Source organism: Eleutherodactylus coqui, chromosome 4, assembly GCF_035609145.1.
Source record: "Eleutherodactylus coqui strain aEleCoq1 chromosome 4, aEleCoq1.hap1, whole genome shotgun sequence".
Classification (NCBI taxonomy): Eukaryota; Metazoa; Chordata; class Amphibia; order Anura; family Eleutherodactylidae; genus Eleutherodactylus; species Eleutherodactylus coqui.
In genome coordinates this window covers 4,654,031-4,669,264 of record NC_089840.1, presented here as the reverse complement: position 1 = coordinate 4,669,264, position 15,234 = coordinate 4,654,031, and the positions used below count along the sequence as shown (strand labels likewise).

At 58.6% G+C, this 15,234-nt stretch overlaps 1 protein-coding gene across 1 annotated transcript; it reads right to left on the bottom strand.

Moving 5' to 3' along the window:
• Nucleotides 1-226: 226 nt before the first annotated feature.
• Nucleotides 227-15,223, bottom strand: PIGP (phosphatidylinositol glycan anchor biosynthesis class P). The gene is made up of 5 exons (XM_066598978.1): nucleotides 15,101-15,223; nucleotides 7,768-7,868; nucleotides 4,742-4,814; nucleotides 3,378-3,496; nucleotides 227-440 (listed from the first exon to the last, which is right to left on the bottom strand). The coding sequence occupies exons 2-5, from the start codon at nucleotides 7,847-7,849 to the stop codon at nucleotides 271-273; spliced, it is 444 nt and encodes a 147-aa protein (XP_066455075.1). The 5' UTR covers nucleotides 7,850-7,868; nucleotides 15,101-15,223; the 3' UTR covers nucleotides 227-270.
• Between the last annotated feature and the right edge of the window lie 11 nt (nucleotides 15,224-15,234).

Here is a 15,234-nt window from a genome sequence, read left to right as displayed (position 1 = left end):
GTGCCGAGCTGGCCGATTTAAAGTGACCCAATCTCTTGTGAGGATGAAGAGAGCATGTGATCCCTCCCAGCCAATCAGCTCAGAGGGGTACATATGGCACACGCTGACTTCTCCCCACCGCCCAGAGCTCCGCAGGTTCTTCACTGCCTCCTATAAGAGCCCAAATACCGGCCAGTTCTTACAATGTTCCACAGACACAAACAAAACCCCAAGAACGGAGACTGAAGACGTTCAGAACTTTCTTTTAATTGTCCCATTATAAAAAAAAAGCTAAAATTTACGATGTAATCCATCAGCGGGCGACGAGAAATGGTTCCCCGGGTCGCGTCTCTGGTCCGAGAGGAAGAACATCCTATTGACGTCACTAATGGCGATGTCCCGTAGGGCCGGGATGGCGTCTGGATCCGACACTTTTATCACTTGATTTTTGGCGTATGTGTCTGCGGGGGAGGGGAAATCATACATCATTCATTCACATAGAAGAGCGGGTACATGTTGGCAGCAGCCCCGCGGATACAAGGCAGAAGTAGCTTTTTTAATGCTTTTTCTCATATTAGCATAAAATTTTTTTTTAAAAAAGTTAAAAATACCACGTTTGGTATCGACGCGTACAATGAACACGCTTATTATCCTGCACTGCAAAAAGCGGTAAAAAAATGAAAAAACTGAGGCAAATTGCTGATGTTTAGCATTTTGCCTCCCAAAAAACGCAATAAAAGTGTTAAAAAAAAGTGTGTACCCCAAAATGGTACCAATAAAAACTACAGCTCGTCTCGCTAAACATAAGCCCTCACTGAGCCCCGCCCATGGAAAAATAAAAAAGTCATAGCGCTTTGAATGCAGCCAGTTTAGAAAAAAAAGAATTTTGGTATCGCTGTAACCGTACCGACCCGCAGAAACATATGTAGTGCGCCATTTATGCTGCATAATTAACACTTAAAAAAACCCAAAAACTTAAAAATCTGTGGCAGAATTGATGCGTTTTTTCTCCCTGCGATCATAAAAAAATAATAACAGTTTTACGATATAGTCAATGTACCCAAAAATGGTACCAATAAAAACTACAATTCGCCACGCAAAAAACAAGCCCTCATACGGCCGCGGTGACGGAAAATAAAAAAGTTATGGCTTTTGAAAAATGGAGATGAAAAGATACCAAAAATTGTTTGGTCCTCAATGCCAACATAGGCCGCGTCATTAAGGGGTTAAAGGGAACCTGTCAGCGGTTCTGATGAAGGTGAACCACGAACAGCGGGAAGCACTGCAGCTTCTCTCTCTCCAACAATGTGTCCGCAGGACGGTGGGTGGAGGCACGCCGCATGATTAGAACACTGAACATGTCCGGCGCGGCACGTAGACCCGGCAGAGCGGTCCGGCGGGCCTCAGCTGGCTGCATGTAAAGCTGTAACGCCCCTCCAGCCGCCTCCGACGAGGATGTGACGCCATCCACACATGGCGGTGAATCTATTCATCTGTGCATGTGATAATTCTCCAGACACAAGATATCACAGCGATGGCACAGCATCCGCTGCGTCAGAGGAGGCTGGAGGGGCGGGGCTTTACATGCCGCTAGCAGAGACGGTCCGGCCCAGGGGCGGGGCTTTTGGCTCTACATGCCGCTAGCAGAGACAGTCCGGCCCAGGGGCAGAGCTTTTGGCTTTATATGCCGCTAACAGACGGTTCAGCCCAGGGGCGGGGCTTTTGGCTTTACATGCCGCTAGCAGAGACGATTTAGCCCAGGGGCGGGACTTTTGGCTTTACATTCCCCTAGCAGAGATGGTCCAGCCCAGGGGCGGGGCTTTTGGTTTTAGATGCCGCTAGCAGAGACGGTCCAGCCCAGGGGTGGGACTTTTGGCTTTACATGCCCCTAGCAGAGACGGTTCGGCCCAGGGGCGGGGCTTTTGGCTCTACATGCCGCTAGCAGAGACGGTCTGGCCCAGGGGCGGGGCTTTTGGTTTACATGCCGCTAGCAGAGACGATTCAGCCCAGGGGCGGGACATCAACCACATTTTTCATAGCCATGACACCTTCACCGCATCAACTAACAATGGCCATCATTGTGAATACAATAGCAAGTGCAGCCACTGTCAGGTGGGCTCTGGGCACCGGCCGCCGCCGCCATCTGTGTCCTTCATCTCCCAAGAACGCCGGCGTCTTCTGAAACGTGTCCCGTCTCTATAAGCTCCTGTTCCCGAGAAAAAAATTAGGAGCCCATAAAACCTGAATGAACCTTGTAGAGCCCAGTAAGTGCCATTATTTGGGGGTCTCCTGTTCTCCGGGCCGCTCCTCCACAGCGGTCAGGGATGTCCCGGTGGACGGAGCCGCGCCGGTCGTCAAAATCATTATTAGAAGAATTCTAATCAGCTCAAAGGGGTTTCCTGCAGTCGACTTCTAAGGGGTCCCCCCCCAATAATTCTATAACTAGCGGGTAGGTGGGGGTCCGACCACTGGGACATCTACTGACCGTGAGGATGGAAGTCCTGAAGGTCTGCATGAATGATGAAATGGTCCCGCGTGTGTATGACCACTTCATTCACTTTGGCTATTTCTGTCAGTCCGACTAAAATGAATGAAGCAGCAGCAGCCCCCAACGATTTGTGGGGGTCCCAGTAGTGAAACCCCCACTGATCAGCTAGTAATACCCCATCCTAATGATTGGGAATAACTTCTAATGGCTGGAAAACCCATTTAAAGCAGTAGTCTGCGCAGCGCGGTCGGACCGTCCTCACCAATCCAAGACCGGGTGGCGTCTATGGGAGATATGAAGACAGTGAGGGTCCGCAGCCCCTTCATATCTCCATAGACGCTAGTGGATAGGATATAGATAGCCGGCAGCTCGGACGTATAGGAGGGGGCTGCAGATACCTGCCTTTCCTCATTGCAGTTTACATCAGTTATGGAAGAAGTTGAACGGGGTTGTAGCTGAGGGCGGTACAAGGTAAGCAGTCGCATCCAGACGCTGGTGGCCGCGTACCCTAGAGGTACTATACACGGCACGTGGTAGGTGGAGCCCTCTAACTGATTATGCATTGGGACTCAGAAGTTAAAGGGGTTGTCAGGGTTATCAAAACATGGCTGCCTTCTTCTAAACACAGCGCCACCCTTGTCCGTGGGTCATGTCTGGTATTGCAGCTCAGCTAGCATTCACTTCAATGGAGCTGAGCTGTAATACCAGACACAACCCACGGACCAGGGTGGTGCTACGCATGAAAGAAAGCAGCCATGTACTTCTAACCCTGGACAACCCCTTTAAGATCACCCCTCGGCAGCTCCAGAGGATGTTGGCACCGCACCCAGCAGGGCAGCACCCTGGCCAGTAAATACAGGTTACATGGGGTTCTGTAGATGGTGACTTGTATAGAATTAGACCCAATTACCGGTTACGGTCTCGATGGAATCCAGCGGCGCCGCGTTTATCAGGTTCACTCCAAACAAGAAGATATAGGCAATGCCGAGCACGACCATGAGGTACACCGGGATCGCCACCGCCCAATACCTAGGAGGCAAATACCGCAGTCAGAGGGGAAGGGGACGAAATACAGAATGTGCTAAAACCCCCTCAATACTGCGCTGTAACCCCTTCACGGCCGAGACGGTTTGTGCCTTAAAGGGGTTTTGTCATTAAAACACAACCCTGTCCCCCAGCTGGGCCTAAGATAACAAATGAGAGTATCCTCCCCTCTCCTGCGGCCCTGGGACGCAGCTGACAGCCGGCGGTCACTTCCAAGGAGGTGGGCTGATTAAATCACGTGACTGCTGTGGCCTCTGATTGGCCGCAGTGGTCACATGCTACCGCCGGGCCTGTCACCCCGGAAGTCCCTGCTAATGCAGCGCTGGTTGTCAGCCCAGGAGGGGCAACTGTACCCTTGTTTGTTATTTTGGGCTGGGCCGAGCTGAAGGGGGGGTTCTTTTAATGACCAAAGCCGTGAGTCGCCAGAACTGTGAGGGTCTTACCAGTCACCCTGACAAGGGTCTCTCGGTGCGTCCTGCACGGTATCTGGGTGATAGGAGGAGGCCATCCCATTTAGGTATATTTTTTGAGTAAAATATTTTAAATCTGTTGTTTTTTTTAGCGGCAGTAAATGGCGCCTCTACGCTTACTGGGCGGAGAGCAGATATATATGTACACACTGACCGTAAGGAGGAGGAGAGAGAAGGGGAGAGCACTGTGATTGGCTGTCAGTGATGACGTCATCGAGACCTCAACCAATCACACTAAGGGCTCGTTCACACAGGCATTGTGTGCAGCGCTGCGAGTCTCCCGCATTACAGCCCATACGCTCTGCCGGCAGAGGCTGCATAGGGCTGCGATTGGTACTGCACAAGCCCCAGGGTCCGACGTCACGGACAGCGCAGCGGTGCCGGCGTACGGGCGGAGTAGCCCAGTCAAGGGCAGCGTATAATGCACGGAGATACAAAGCGTGCTGCGATTTATTTCTTCTTTGTATCAATACGCAGCGCCCGGATTAGGGCGTGAATAAAAGCCCATTGACCGTCATGGTAACCATTCACCACGTGTTACATATGGGTAAGACGATGTGACAATACGCCCGTGTGAATGGGCCCTTAGTAACCGCCTGTTTCGGGTGTTTTTACCCGCTGTGGGGGCCACAATCACCGGGGGAAATCCCCAACATTTACGTCACTGCATCACAGAGCGCAGGCAGCAGCGACGTAAATGTACCGTCGGCGGTCACGAAGGGGTTAACAATCTCCAGCTGCGCTCCTGGCACATACTCACTTCTGAGGCCAGTAGGTCAGTCCTAAGGAGTGCAGCCAGGACTCCGGGATGAACGCCCACGTCAGGAACAGGACTGGAAGACATAAGGGAAGAGGCGCGTTATACAGGACATGTGCTGGAGCCCTGGGGTCCCAGCAGAAGGGGATTAGCCATTGGCAGCGCATCGCGGGAAGGGTTCAGTCGCCGGCAGCGCACCGCGGGAAGGGGTCAGCCGCCGGCAGCGCATCGCGGGAAGGGGTCAGCCGCCGGCAGCGCATCGCGGGAAGGGGTCAGCCGCCGGCAGCGCATCGCGGGAAGGGGTCAGCCGCCGGCAGCGCATCGCGGGAAGGGGTCAGCCGCCGGCAGCGCATCGCAGGAAGGGGTCAGCCGCCGGCAGCGCATCGCAGGAAGGTGATGCCCTTTAACCCCTTCCTGCCCCCAGGGCACACGTCTACATCCTAACTAGGAGGCAGATCCTGCAATTGGACATCTACTTACACGCTATGGATGGTGCGAGCTCAGAGGCTGAACCTGCGCCATCGGCAGCGGGAGGCTGGCTGTGACTGACAGCCGTCCTCTTCTTGCAACATCCGGGACCAATCCCTGCTGTCAACCCCTTACATGTCACAATCCATGTTGATTGTGGCATGGAAAGGGTTCACAAAGGGCACTTCCCATTACGTCCTCAGTACCCCACCGTTGCCATGGGAACCGGATGCCAGTCAGTGGCGTCCGGGTCTGCCATGTCCTGTGAGTAATCGCTGTGAGAAGCAATACTGCACTGCAGTATAGAAGCACTTCAATGTATTATCAGTGCAATCAAAGCATCGCAGGTTCAAGTCCCCTACAGGGACACAAAAAGTAATAGAAAAGAAAAAATAGTATAAAAACAAAAACCCTTTTTTGCTCATTTTCCCCTTTTTGTTTAAAATTTATTTATTTTTTTTTTAATTCATCCGCGATACCATAAACTGAACACAGTGTTATCCCGTACGGCAAACGCTGCAAATAACAAAAAGCTAAACAATGTATCCAAAATGGTTTTTTTAATTTTAAGTGATCAAAAACCGCCGAATGCGCTGCGAACGGGTCCCAACAACGACTTCAGCTCGTCATGCAAAAAACAAGCCTCACAGACCCGGCCGTGGGAAAAGAAGAAAGTCACGAGGCCGAAGGCAAAAACTAAGAATAATACGTATATATATAATTTCTCAAGAAGGCCCCGTGTCCACCGGCGGATCCGATTTGTGGAAGCCGCACGGGTGACCCGCAAATCAAGCTGCCCGTAGGAATACGTGGGCGTCCGCAAATACATTAAAGCATTCAGGTTTGTATTGCAGACCTTTCAGTGCGGAAAACCAACCCCAGCATGCCCCATTCAGCGGTGGATCACGGACGGATTCTATTGAAGTCAATGGCAGCCGTCCGATCCGCCACTCAGCGGAAATTCAATTTCGGACGGGCCGCGGATACCGCAGGAAAGCAGGAGTTTAAAAAAGCTTAAAAAGTACTGCGCATCATTTAGGCAGCACGATTAAGGCTTCCTGCGCACGGGCGACTACAGAGCGCGGCGTCCATGTTGGTGCCAGATCTGTCTTGCAACGCACAAACATCACAGGATTTTCTCAGCTGCGCCAAAGTTGCAAAAACAGCGGCAGAATGAAGGTGTTTTTTCTCGCTGATCTCAAAAAAGGAGATAGAAGTTCTACAAGACGTTATAAGGACCCAAAGACGGAACCAGCCGCACACCGCCGGCCGCCACGCAGAGCGCCAGCCTCACACCGCCGGCCGCCACGCAGAGCGCCAGCCTCACACCGCCGGCCGCCACGCAGAGCGCCAGCCTCACACCGCCGGCCGCCACGCAGAGCGCCAGCCTCACACCGCCGGCCGCCACGCAGAGCGCCAGCCTCACACCGCCGGTCGCCACGCAGAGCGCCAGCCTCACACCGCCGGCCGCCACGCAGAGCGCCAGCCTCACACCGCCGGCCGCCATGCAGAGCGACAGCCTCACACCGCCGGCCGCCACGCAGAGCGGCAGCCTCACACCGCCGGCCGCCACGCAGAGCGGCAGCCTCACACCGCCGGCCGCCACGCAGAGCGGCAGCCTCACACCGCCGGTCGCCACGCAGAGCGCCAGCCTCACACCGCCGGCCGCCACGCAGAGCGCCAGCCTCACACCGCCGGCCGCCACGCAGAGCGCCAGCCTCACACCGCCGGCCGCCACGCAGAGCGCCAGCCTCACACCGCCGGCCGCCACGCAGAGCGCCAGCCTCACACCGCCGGCCGCCACGCAGAGCGCCAGCCTCACACCGCCGGTCGCCACGCAGAGCGCCAGCCTCACACCGCCGGTCGCCACGCAGAGCGCCAGCCGCACACCGCCGGCCGCCACGCAGAGCGCCAGCCTCACACCGCCGGCCGCCACGCAGAGCGCCAGCCTCACACTGCCGGCCGCCACGCAGAGCGCCAGCCTCACACCACCGGCTGCCACGCAGAGCGCCAGCCGCCACGCAGAGTGCCAGCCGCACACCGCCGGCCGCCACGCAGAGCGCCAGCCTCACACCGCCAGCCGCCACGCAGAGCGCCAGCCTCACACCGCCGGTCGCCACGCAGAGCGCCAGCCTCACACCGCCGGCCGCCACGCAGAGCGCCAGCCTCACACCGCCGGCCGCCACGCAGAGCGCCAGCCTCACACCGCCGGCCGCCACGCAGAGCGCCAGCCTCACACCGCCGGCCGCCACGCAGAGCGCCAGCCTCACACCGCCGGCCGCCACGCAGAGCGCCAGCCTCACACCGCCGGTCGCCACGCAGAGCGCCAGCCTCACACCGCCGGTCGCCACGCAGAGCGCCAGCCTCACACCGCCGGTCGCCACGCAGAGCGCCAGCCTCACACTGCCGGCCGCCACGCAGAGCGCCAGCCTCACACCACCGGCTGCCACGCAGAGCGCCAGCCGCCACGCAGAGTGCCAGCCGCACACTACCGCGCCAACGGAAACATAAAACAAACGTACGGGTTTTGAACAGTAGAGATGAAGATTGTGTCTACTCACTGAATCCGCAGTGCGAGGCCAGGTACAGCACGAACCCGTAGATGGCGCGCTCCGGCAGCGGGGACGGCGAGTTTTCTACCATTTTTTTGATCTTGAAAATCCTGAAAAACAAAATAAGATTCAAAAACAGTAAAGCTGCGACACGAGCCGAGTCACCCGGAGGACCCAACGACCGTGGAGGACCCGGCGACCCAGAAGGATGCGGCGACCCCGGAGGACCCTTCCCACTCCAGCATTCTATGAGTTATGCTGAGACAGTGGTCAGCATTACGAGACAATCAGGCCAGGATCACATGACCTGGTTGAATTCAGCATGCAGGAGGGATCGGCGCGCGGAGAGAACCGCCAGGAGGGATCGGCGCGCGGAGAGAACCGCCAGGCGGGATCGGCGCGCGGAGAGAACCGCCAGGCGGGATCGGCGCGCGGAGAGAACCGCCAGGCGGGATCGGCGCGCGGAGAGAACCGCCAGGAGGGATCGGCGCGCGGAGAGAACCGCCAGGAGGGATCGGCGCGCGGAGAGAACCGCCAGGAGGGATCGGCGCGCGGAGAGAACCGCCAGGAGGGATCGGCGCGGGGAGAGAACCGCCAGGAGGGATCGGCGCGCGGAGAGAACCGCCAGGAGGGATCGGCGCGCGGAGAGAACCGCCAGGAGGGATCGGCGCGCGGAGAGAACCGCCAGGAGGGATCGGCGCGCGGAGAGAACCGCCAGGCGGGATCGGCGCGCGGACAGAACGGCCAGGCGGGATCGGCGCGCGGACAGAACGGCCAGGCGGGATCCGCTTCCCAAGGACAAGAGCGGATGTAGGGGAAGATGAAGGGAGGACGGACAGCCGGGGCGTCAGTGAAACTACAACATCTGACCGGAAACCAAGAGCCTCAGAAGGGGGCGCCGCTTCTTCCCCCCCGGGGGTCGTTCATCATCTGGTGCCGCAGCTCTGTCACAATGAACAGCTCTGAAGCTGTAGGGATTCTTCACCCGATTTTACAGACGGCTCTTAGTTTCTTAACCTCTTAAAGGGGATGTGGGGCCGCGCAGGGGGACGCGTTTATAATAATGCTGCTTCCATTATAACACACGGCGGACGGGGGCTCCACGGCAGGAAGATCCGCTGGGATGTCTGTGTCTTACTTTGCAAACGGATGTTGGAAGATTTCAAAGATGGCGCCGTTGTGCTGCAATCCCACAATGCCCTGCGCCTCCGCCCTCTGTGCCCGCTCCTGATGACAGCAAGACGCATTGACGTGAAAAAGCAGTCCCCAGGCCCCGCCCACCTCCATTGATTTAATTGGTAGTCTCTTATATAGTGATCCCCTCCAGGGTCGGCCCCGGCAGTAATAGTGCCCCCCTTACAGTCGCCGCCGCAGTAATAGAGCCCCCCCCCCCCCCCGTCACCCCGACAGTAATAGTGCCCCCCCCCCCCCAAGTCACCCTGGCAGTAATAGTGCCACCGCACAGTCGCCCCGGCAGTAATAGTGACCCCTTCCCCTTTGGCCTAGCAGTAATACTGACTCCCCCACAGTCGCCGCAGCAGTAATATTGCCACCCCCCCCCCCCCCCCACAGTCGCCACAGCAGTAATAGTGCCCAGCCAGTCGCCCCAGCAGTAATAGTGACCCCCCCACAGTCGCCCCAGCAGTAATAGTGACCCCCCCACAGTCGCCCCAGCAGTAATAGTGACCCTAACAGTCGCCCCAGCAGTAATAGTGACCCCCCCCACAGTCGACCCGGACGTAATAAGGCCCCCCCCCAGTTGCCCCAGCAGTAATAGTGCCCCCACCACCCACAGCTGCCCAAGCAGTAATAGTGCCCCCCCCCCCCCACAGTCGCCCCAGTGGTAATACTGACCCCCTCACAGTCGCCCTAGCGGTAATACTGACCCCCCCTCACAGTCGCCCTAGCGGTAATACTGCCCCCCCCCACAGTCGCCCTAGCGGTAATACTGACCCACCCCCCAAAATCGCCCCAGCGGTAATACTGACCCCCCCCCCCACAGTCGCCCCAGCGGTAATACTGACCCCCCCCCCACAGTCGCCCTAGCGGTAATACTGACCCCCCCCCCACAGTCTCCCTAGCGGTAATACTGACCCCCCCCCACAGTTGCCCTAGCGGTAATACTGACCCCCCCCCCCACAGTCACCCTAGCGGTAATACTGACCCCCCCCACAGTCGCCCCAGCAGTAATACTGACCCCCCCACAGTCGCCCCAGCAGTAATACTGACCCCCCCACAGTCGCCCTAGCGGTAATACTGACCCCCCCCCCCCCCCCACAGTCGCCCTAGCGGTAATACTGACCCCCCCACAGTCGCCCCAGCAGTAATACTGACCCCCCCACAGTCGCCCCAGCAGTAATACTGACCCCCCCACAGTCGCCCTAGCGGTAATACTGACCCCCCCCCCCACAATCGCCCTAGCGGTAATACTGACCCGCCCCCCACAATGCCCTGCACCTCCGCCCTCTGTGCGCGCTCCTGATGACAGCAAGACGCATTGACGTGAAAAAGCAGTCCCCAGGCCCCACCCACCTCCATTGATTTAATTGGTAGTCTCTCCTGGCCCCGCCCCCTCTAAGTTACACTCTACAGTATGGGACGTTCTCCTGCTGTACAGTGAACGTGGAGGGGGCGGGGCCACAGTTGCCCCAGCAGTAATACCGACTCCCTCACAGTCGCCCCAGCAGTCATAGTGATCCCCCTCAGGGTTGGCCCCGGCAGTAATAGTGACCCCCCTCCTTTGGCCTAGCAGTAATAGCGACCCCCTTACAGTCGCCCCAGCAGTAATACTGACTCCCCCACTGTCGCCCCAGCAGTAATAGTGATCCCCTCCAGGGTCGGCCCCGGCAGTAATAGTGCCCCCCTTACAGTCGCCGCAGCAGTAATAGAGCCCCCCCCCCCCGGCAGTAATAGTGCCCCCCCCCCCCCCAAGTCACCCTGGCAGTAATAGTGCCACCGCACAGTCGCCCCGGCAGTAATAGTGACCCCTTCCCCTTTGGCCTAGCAGTAATAGTGCTCCCCATACATTCGCCCCAGCAGTAATATTGCCACCCCCCCCCCCCACAGTCGCCACAGTAGTAATAGTGCCCAGCCAGTCGCCCCAGCAGTAATAGTGACCCCCGCACAGTCGCCCCAGCAGTAATACTGACCCCCCCACAGTCGTCCCAGCAGTAATACTGACCCCCCCACAGTCGCCCCAGCAGTAATAGTGACCCTAACAGTCGCCCCGGCAGTATGTGACCCCCCACAGTAGACCCGGAAGTAATAAGGCCCCCCCCAGTGGCCCGAGCAGTAATAGTGACCCCACCACCCACAGCTGCCCAAGCAGTAATAGTGCCCCCCCCCCCCCACAGTCGCCCCAGTGGTAATACTGACCCCCCCCTCACAGTCGCCCTAGCGGTAATACTGCCCCCCCCCCCACAATCGCTCTAGCGGTAATACTGACCCCCCCCCACAGTCGCCCCAGCGGTAATACTGACCCCCCCCCACAGTCGCCCTAGCGGTAATACTGACCCCCCCCCCAGTCGCCCTAGCGGTAACACTTACCCCCCCCCCCCCAGTCGCCCTAGTGGTAATACTGACCCCCCCCACAGTCGCCCCAGCAGTAATACTGATCCCCCCACAGTCGCCCTAGTGGTAATACTGACACCCCCCCCCCACAATCGCCCTAGCGGTAATACTGCCCCCCCCCCACAGTCGCCCCAGCGGTAATACTGACCCCCCCCCCCCACAGTCGCCCTAGCGGTAACACTGACCCCCCCACACACACAGTCTCCCTAGAGGTAATACTGACCCCCCCCCCCCACACACACACACAGTCGCCCTAGCGGTTATACTTACCCCCCCCCCCCCCCCCCACAGTCGCCTTAGCGGTAATACTGACCCCCCTCCCACAGTCGCCCTAGCGGTAATACTGACGCCCCCCTCCCACAGTCGCCCTAGTGGTAATACTGACCCCCCCACAGTCGCCCCAGCGGTAATACTGACCCCCCCACAGTCGCCCCAGCGGTAATACTGACCCCCCCACAGTCGCCCCAGCGGTAATACTGACCCCCCCACAGTCGCCCCAGCGGTAATACTGACCCCCCTACAGTCGCCCCAGCGGTAATACTGACCCCCCCACAGTCGCCCCAGCGGTAATACTGACCCCCCCCACAGTCGCCCCAGCGGTAATACTGACTCCCCCACAGTCGCCACAGCGGTAATACTGGCTCCCCCACAGTAGCCCCAGCAGTAATACTGACGCCCCCCACAGTCGCCCTAGCAGTAATACTGACCACCCACAGTCCCCCACGGCAGTAATAGTGACCCCCCCACAGTTGCCCCAGCAGTAGTGACCCCCCACAGTCGACCCAGCAGTAGTGACCCCCCACAGTCGCCCCAGCAGTAGTGACCCCCCACAGTCGCCCCAGCAGTAATAGTGACCCCTCTATACAGTTGCCCCAGCAGAAATACTGCCCCCCCCCACAGTCGCCCCAGCAGTAATACTGACCGCCCAGAGTCACCCCAGCAGTAATAGTGACCCCCCACAGTCGCCCCAGCAGTAATACTGACCCCTCCCTACAGTCGCCAAAGGAGTTATCCTGAACCCCCCACAGTCGCCCTGGCAGTAATAGTGATCCCCCCACAGGTGCCCCTGCAGTAATAGTGACCCCCCAACATTCGCCGCAACAGTAATAGTCACCCCCCAACAGTCACCCCAGCAGTAATACTGACCTGCCACAGTCGCCCAAGCAGTAATATTGACTCCCCCACAGTAGCCCCAGCAGTAATACTGACTCCCCCAGTCGGCCCAGCAGTAATAGTTACCCCAGCAGTAACAGTGACCCCAAATAGAGGGTCCCCATTACTAGCCGGGGCTCGCGGAGGGTCGCCATTACTAGCCGGGGCTCGCGGAGGGTCGCCATTACTAGCCGGGGCTCGCGGAGGGTCGCCATTACTAGCCGGGGCTCGCGGAGGGTCGCCATTACTAGCCGGGGCTCGCGGAGGGTCGCCATTACTAGCCGGGGCTCGCGGAGGGTCGCCATTACTAGCCGGGGCTCGCGGAGGGTCGCCATTACTAGCCGGGGCTCGCGGAGGGTCGCCATTACTAGCCGGGGCTCGCGGAGGGTCGCCATTACTAGCCGGGGCTCGCGGAGGGTCGCCATTACTAGCCGGGGCTCGCGGAGGGTCGCCATTACTAGCCGGGGCTCGCGGAGGGTCGCCATTACTAGCCGGGGCTCGCGGAGGGTCGCCATTACTAGCCGGGGCTCGTGGAGGGTCGCCATTACTAGCCGAGGCTCGTGGAGGGTCCGCATTACTAGCCGAGGCTCGTGGAGGGTCCGCATTACTAGCCGAGGCTCGTGGAGGGTCCCCATTACTAGCCGGGACTCGTGGAGGGTCCCCTTTACTAGCCGGGGCTCGTGGAGGGTCCCTTTTACTAGCCGGGACTCGTGGAGGGGCCCTAGTACTACACGGGGCTCGTGGAGGGTCATTTGGGAACCAGAGCTGTGATCTACAATATGGTGTAAGGGACGGAAAATAGGCAACGAGTAACAGGTGCAAAACCCCGACAACTGCGAAGACGAGAAGTACTGCAGACCCCCGCCGCCGCACATGGAGGATTTACTCCTGGTTCACCCTCCAGCCAAGTGTAACTGAGCAAACAGACTCTTAGATTACATAGACTGGCTGATAACAGGGAGTCAGCGCTGGAGGGGTAAAGTCACCAAAAGTTCATTGCGGTTAATCAGCAACTTAACCTAATTGTGATGAGCAAAAAATGATCAATGTCAGGTCAGGGGTGACAGGAGGAGGGAAGGAGGGGCGGCTGCACCTAAGTGTAATCATTCTGTCACCTGGACGGCCCCTCTACTCCTCCTGTCAGCAGGGGGTCCCACACGGCATCCCCCCTCTAGAAGCGTTGCGTCCGTCTGTGCGTGCGTCACACAGATTCACATGATGGCGGTTCAGTCACACAGATACTAGGATGCCAGAAACCTGCAGCGAACACGGGCGCCCGCTCTCTGCCGGGTAGAGCTACCGTAGATCCTACTGGCCGACTGCGGTCCACGAAGGTAACAACCGCACCCTGAATGCCCCGCAGCGCTCTCACTGAGACCTAGGCAGCGGACAGAGAAGAGCGCAGCGCGGTCTGACATACTGAATGTGGCGGTCACTGACCGCTGTGAAGAAGCGCCGTCCAGGAATGGCGCCGTCACACCATGCATTTATGCATCCAAAACCGAGTCACAACCCGCAGCCCTGAAGCCGACCGTGCCGCGGAACGGGCTGCGTATCTGCAACGGATGTCAGAGGATCCGGCGCTGCCCTGCCCCCGACCGTGAGGGGTCCTGGGTGTGGGGGCTGCGCGGCGCTCCTGGGAGGGACGGACACGTTGTCCTTCTGGAGACGAACACAAGAATCCAACATGGATCTCACTGCATGAATGTCACCTCTAGAGGGCGCAGCGCTGCGGATCGGCGCTCGCGGACCCCAAAGCGGACGCCACGAAGAAACTGCGCAGACTCTGCGACAAGTCACTCACCGCGCACAGCAGGAACTCCACGCGACCCGACGCACCGCGGCCCCCACTGGAGTACAGTGCCCCCTCTTGGCGCTCTTCACCCCCTTATTTGAAGAGATCCGCTGCATGACTTGACATGAATCACTTTGGCGCAGGTCCGCTCACTAGGGGCTTCTCTCTGCCGCGGCGTCTACGTGCGATTACATCATGGCGGCTCCGCAGGGCGGATCTCCTGTGGACTATCAATAGCGGAAAACCTGCAGCGGTCCTACGGCGCCGACATGAGGGGGTTTGACCGCAGTTTTGGTCGCGGTTCTGCTGCGGAGTTTAACCCTTGTGATTCCAGCATTAGTCAGCGGACGGTTTTCTTCCATAACGCTGCGGATTCCTCACGGGAAGGGCAGATTTATGACGTCTCCTCCCCGCGGTTCGTACGGTCGGCCCTGTGAACCTCGCCGGATCTACGCGTCTGAATTTCTCAGGCCACATTTAGTGCGTTCCGAGACGCAGGACCGGAGAAGCCGCTATTTGCCGCAGTTTACACGTGGCGTCACTCTGCTGCGGCGGGACGGAGACGTGCCGCACACTGTATTTTGGGGTGATATCGCCCATTATTTCTTACTGGAGGATCGACCGATACTGCGGAGGGCTTACTTTGGCGCAATCTGTAAACGCAGTGACACACATCGCGCTCATGTACGCCATCATACGGACAACCAATGGCTCCAAGGGGCCCTGGCTACATCTGGAGCCCTTGAGCGTGAAGACCTTATGGAGGGGTCCAACAACCACCCAACGACCCCCTGAGGAGTCTTGTCCACCTACCGCACTACTCACCGTCTGCCGCAGCCATGAAGCGCTTCCTGACCGTCATTCAGCGTCCCGCCAGCAGGTGGCGCCGCGTGGAACGCAAACAAGCTGGCTTCCTGTGCTGACGGTCCGCATCCCGCCGGCAGGTGGCGACAGAGAGC

What these genes read in the sequence shown, in the direction of transcription:
- PIGP (XM_066598978.1), bottom strand. Translation starts at nt 7,849, where the DNA reads ATGGTAGAAAACTCGCCGTCCCCGCTGCCGGAGCGCGCCATCTACGGG. An exon ending in GGCCTCGCACTGCGGATTCA is followed by an intron (nt 4,815 to 7,767) that starts GTGAGTAGACAC and finishes TATGTCTTCCAG; the next exon opens with TCCTGTTCCTGACGTGGGCG. An exon ending in TTCCATCGAGACCGTAACCG is followed by an intron (nt 441 to 3,377) that starts GTAATTGGGTCT and finishes CCTCCCCCGCAG; the next exon opens with ACACATACGCCAAAAATCAA.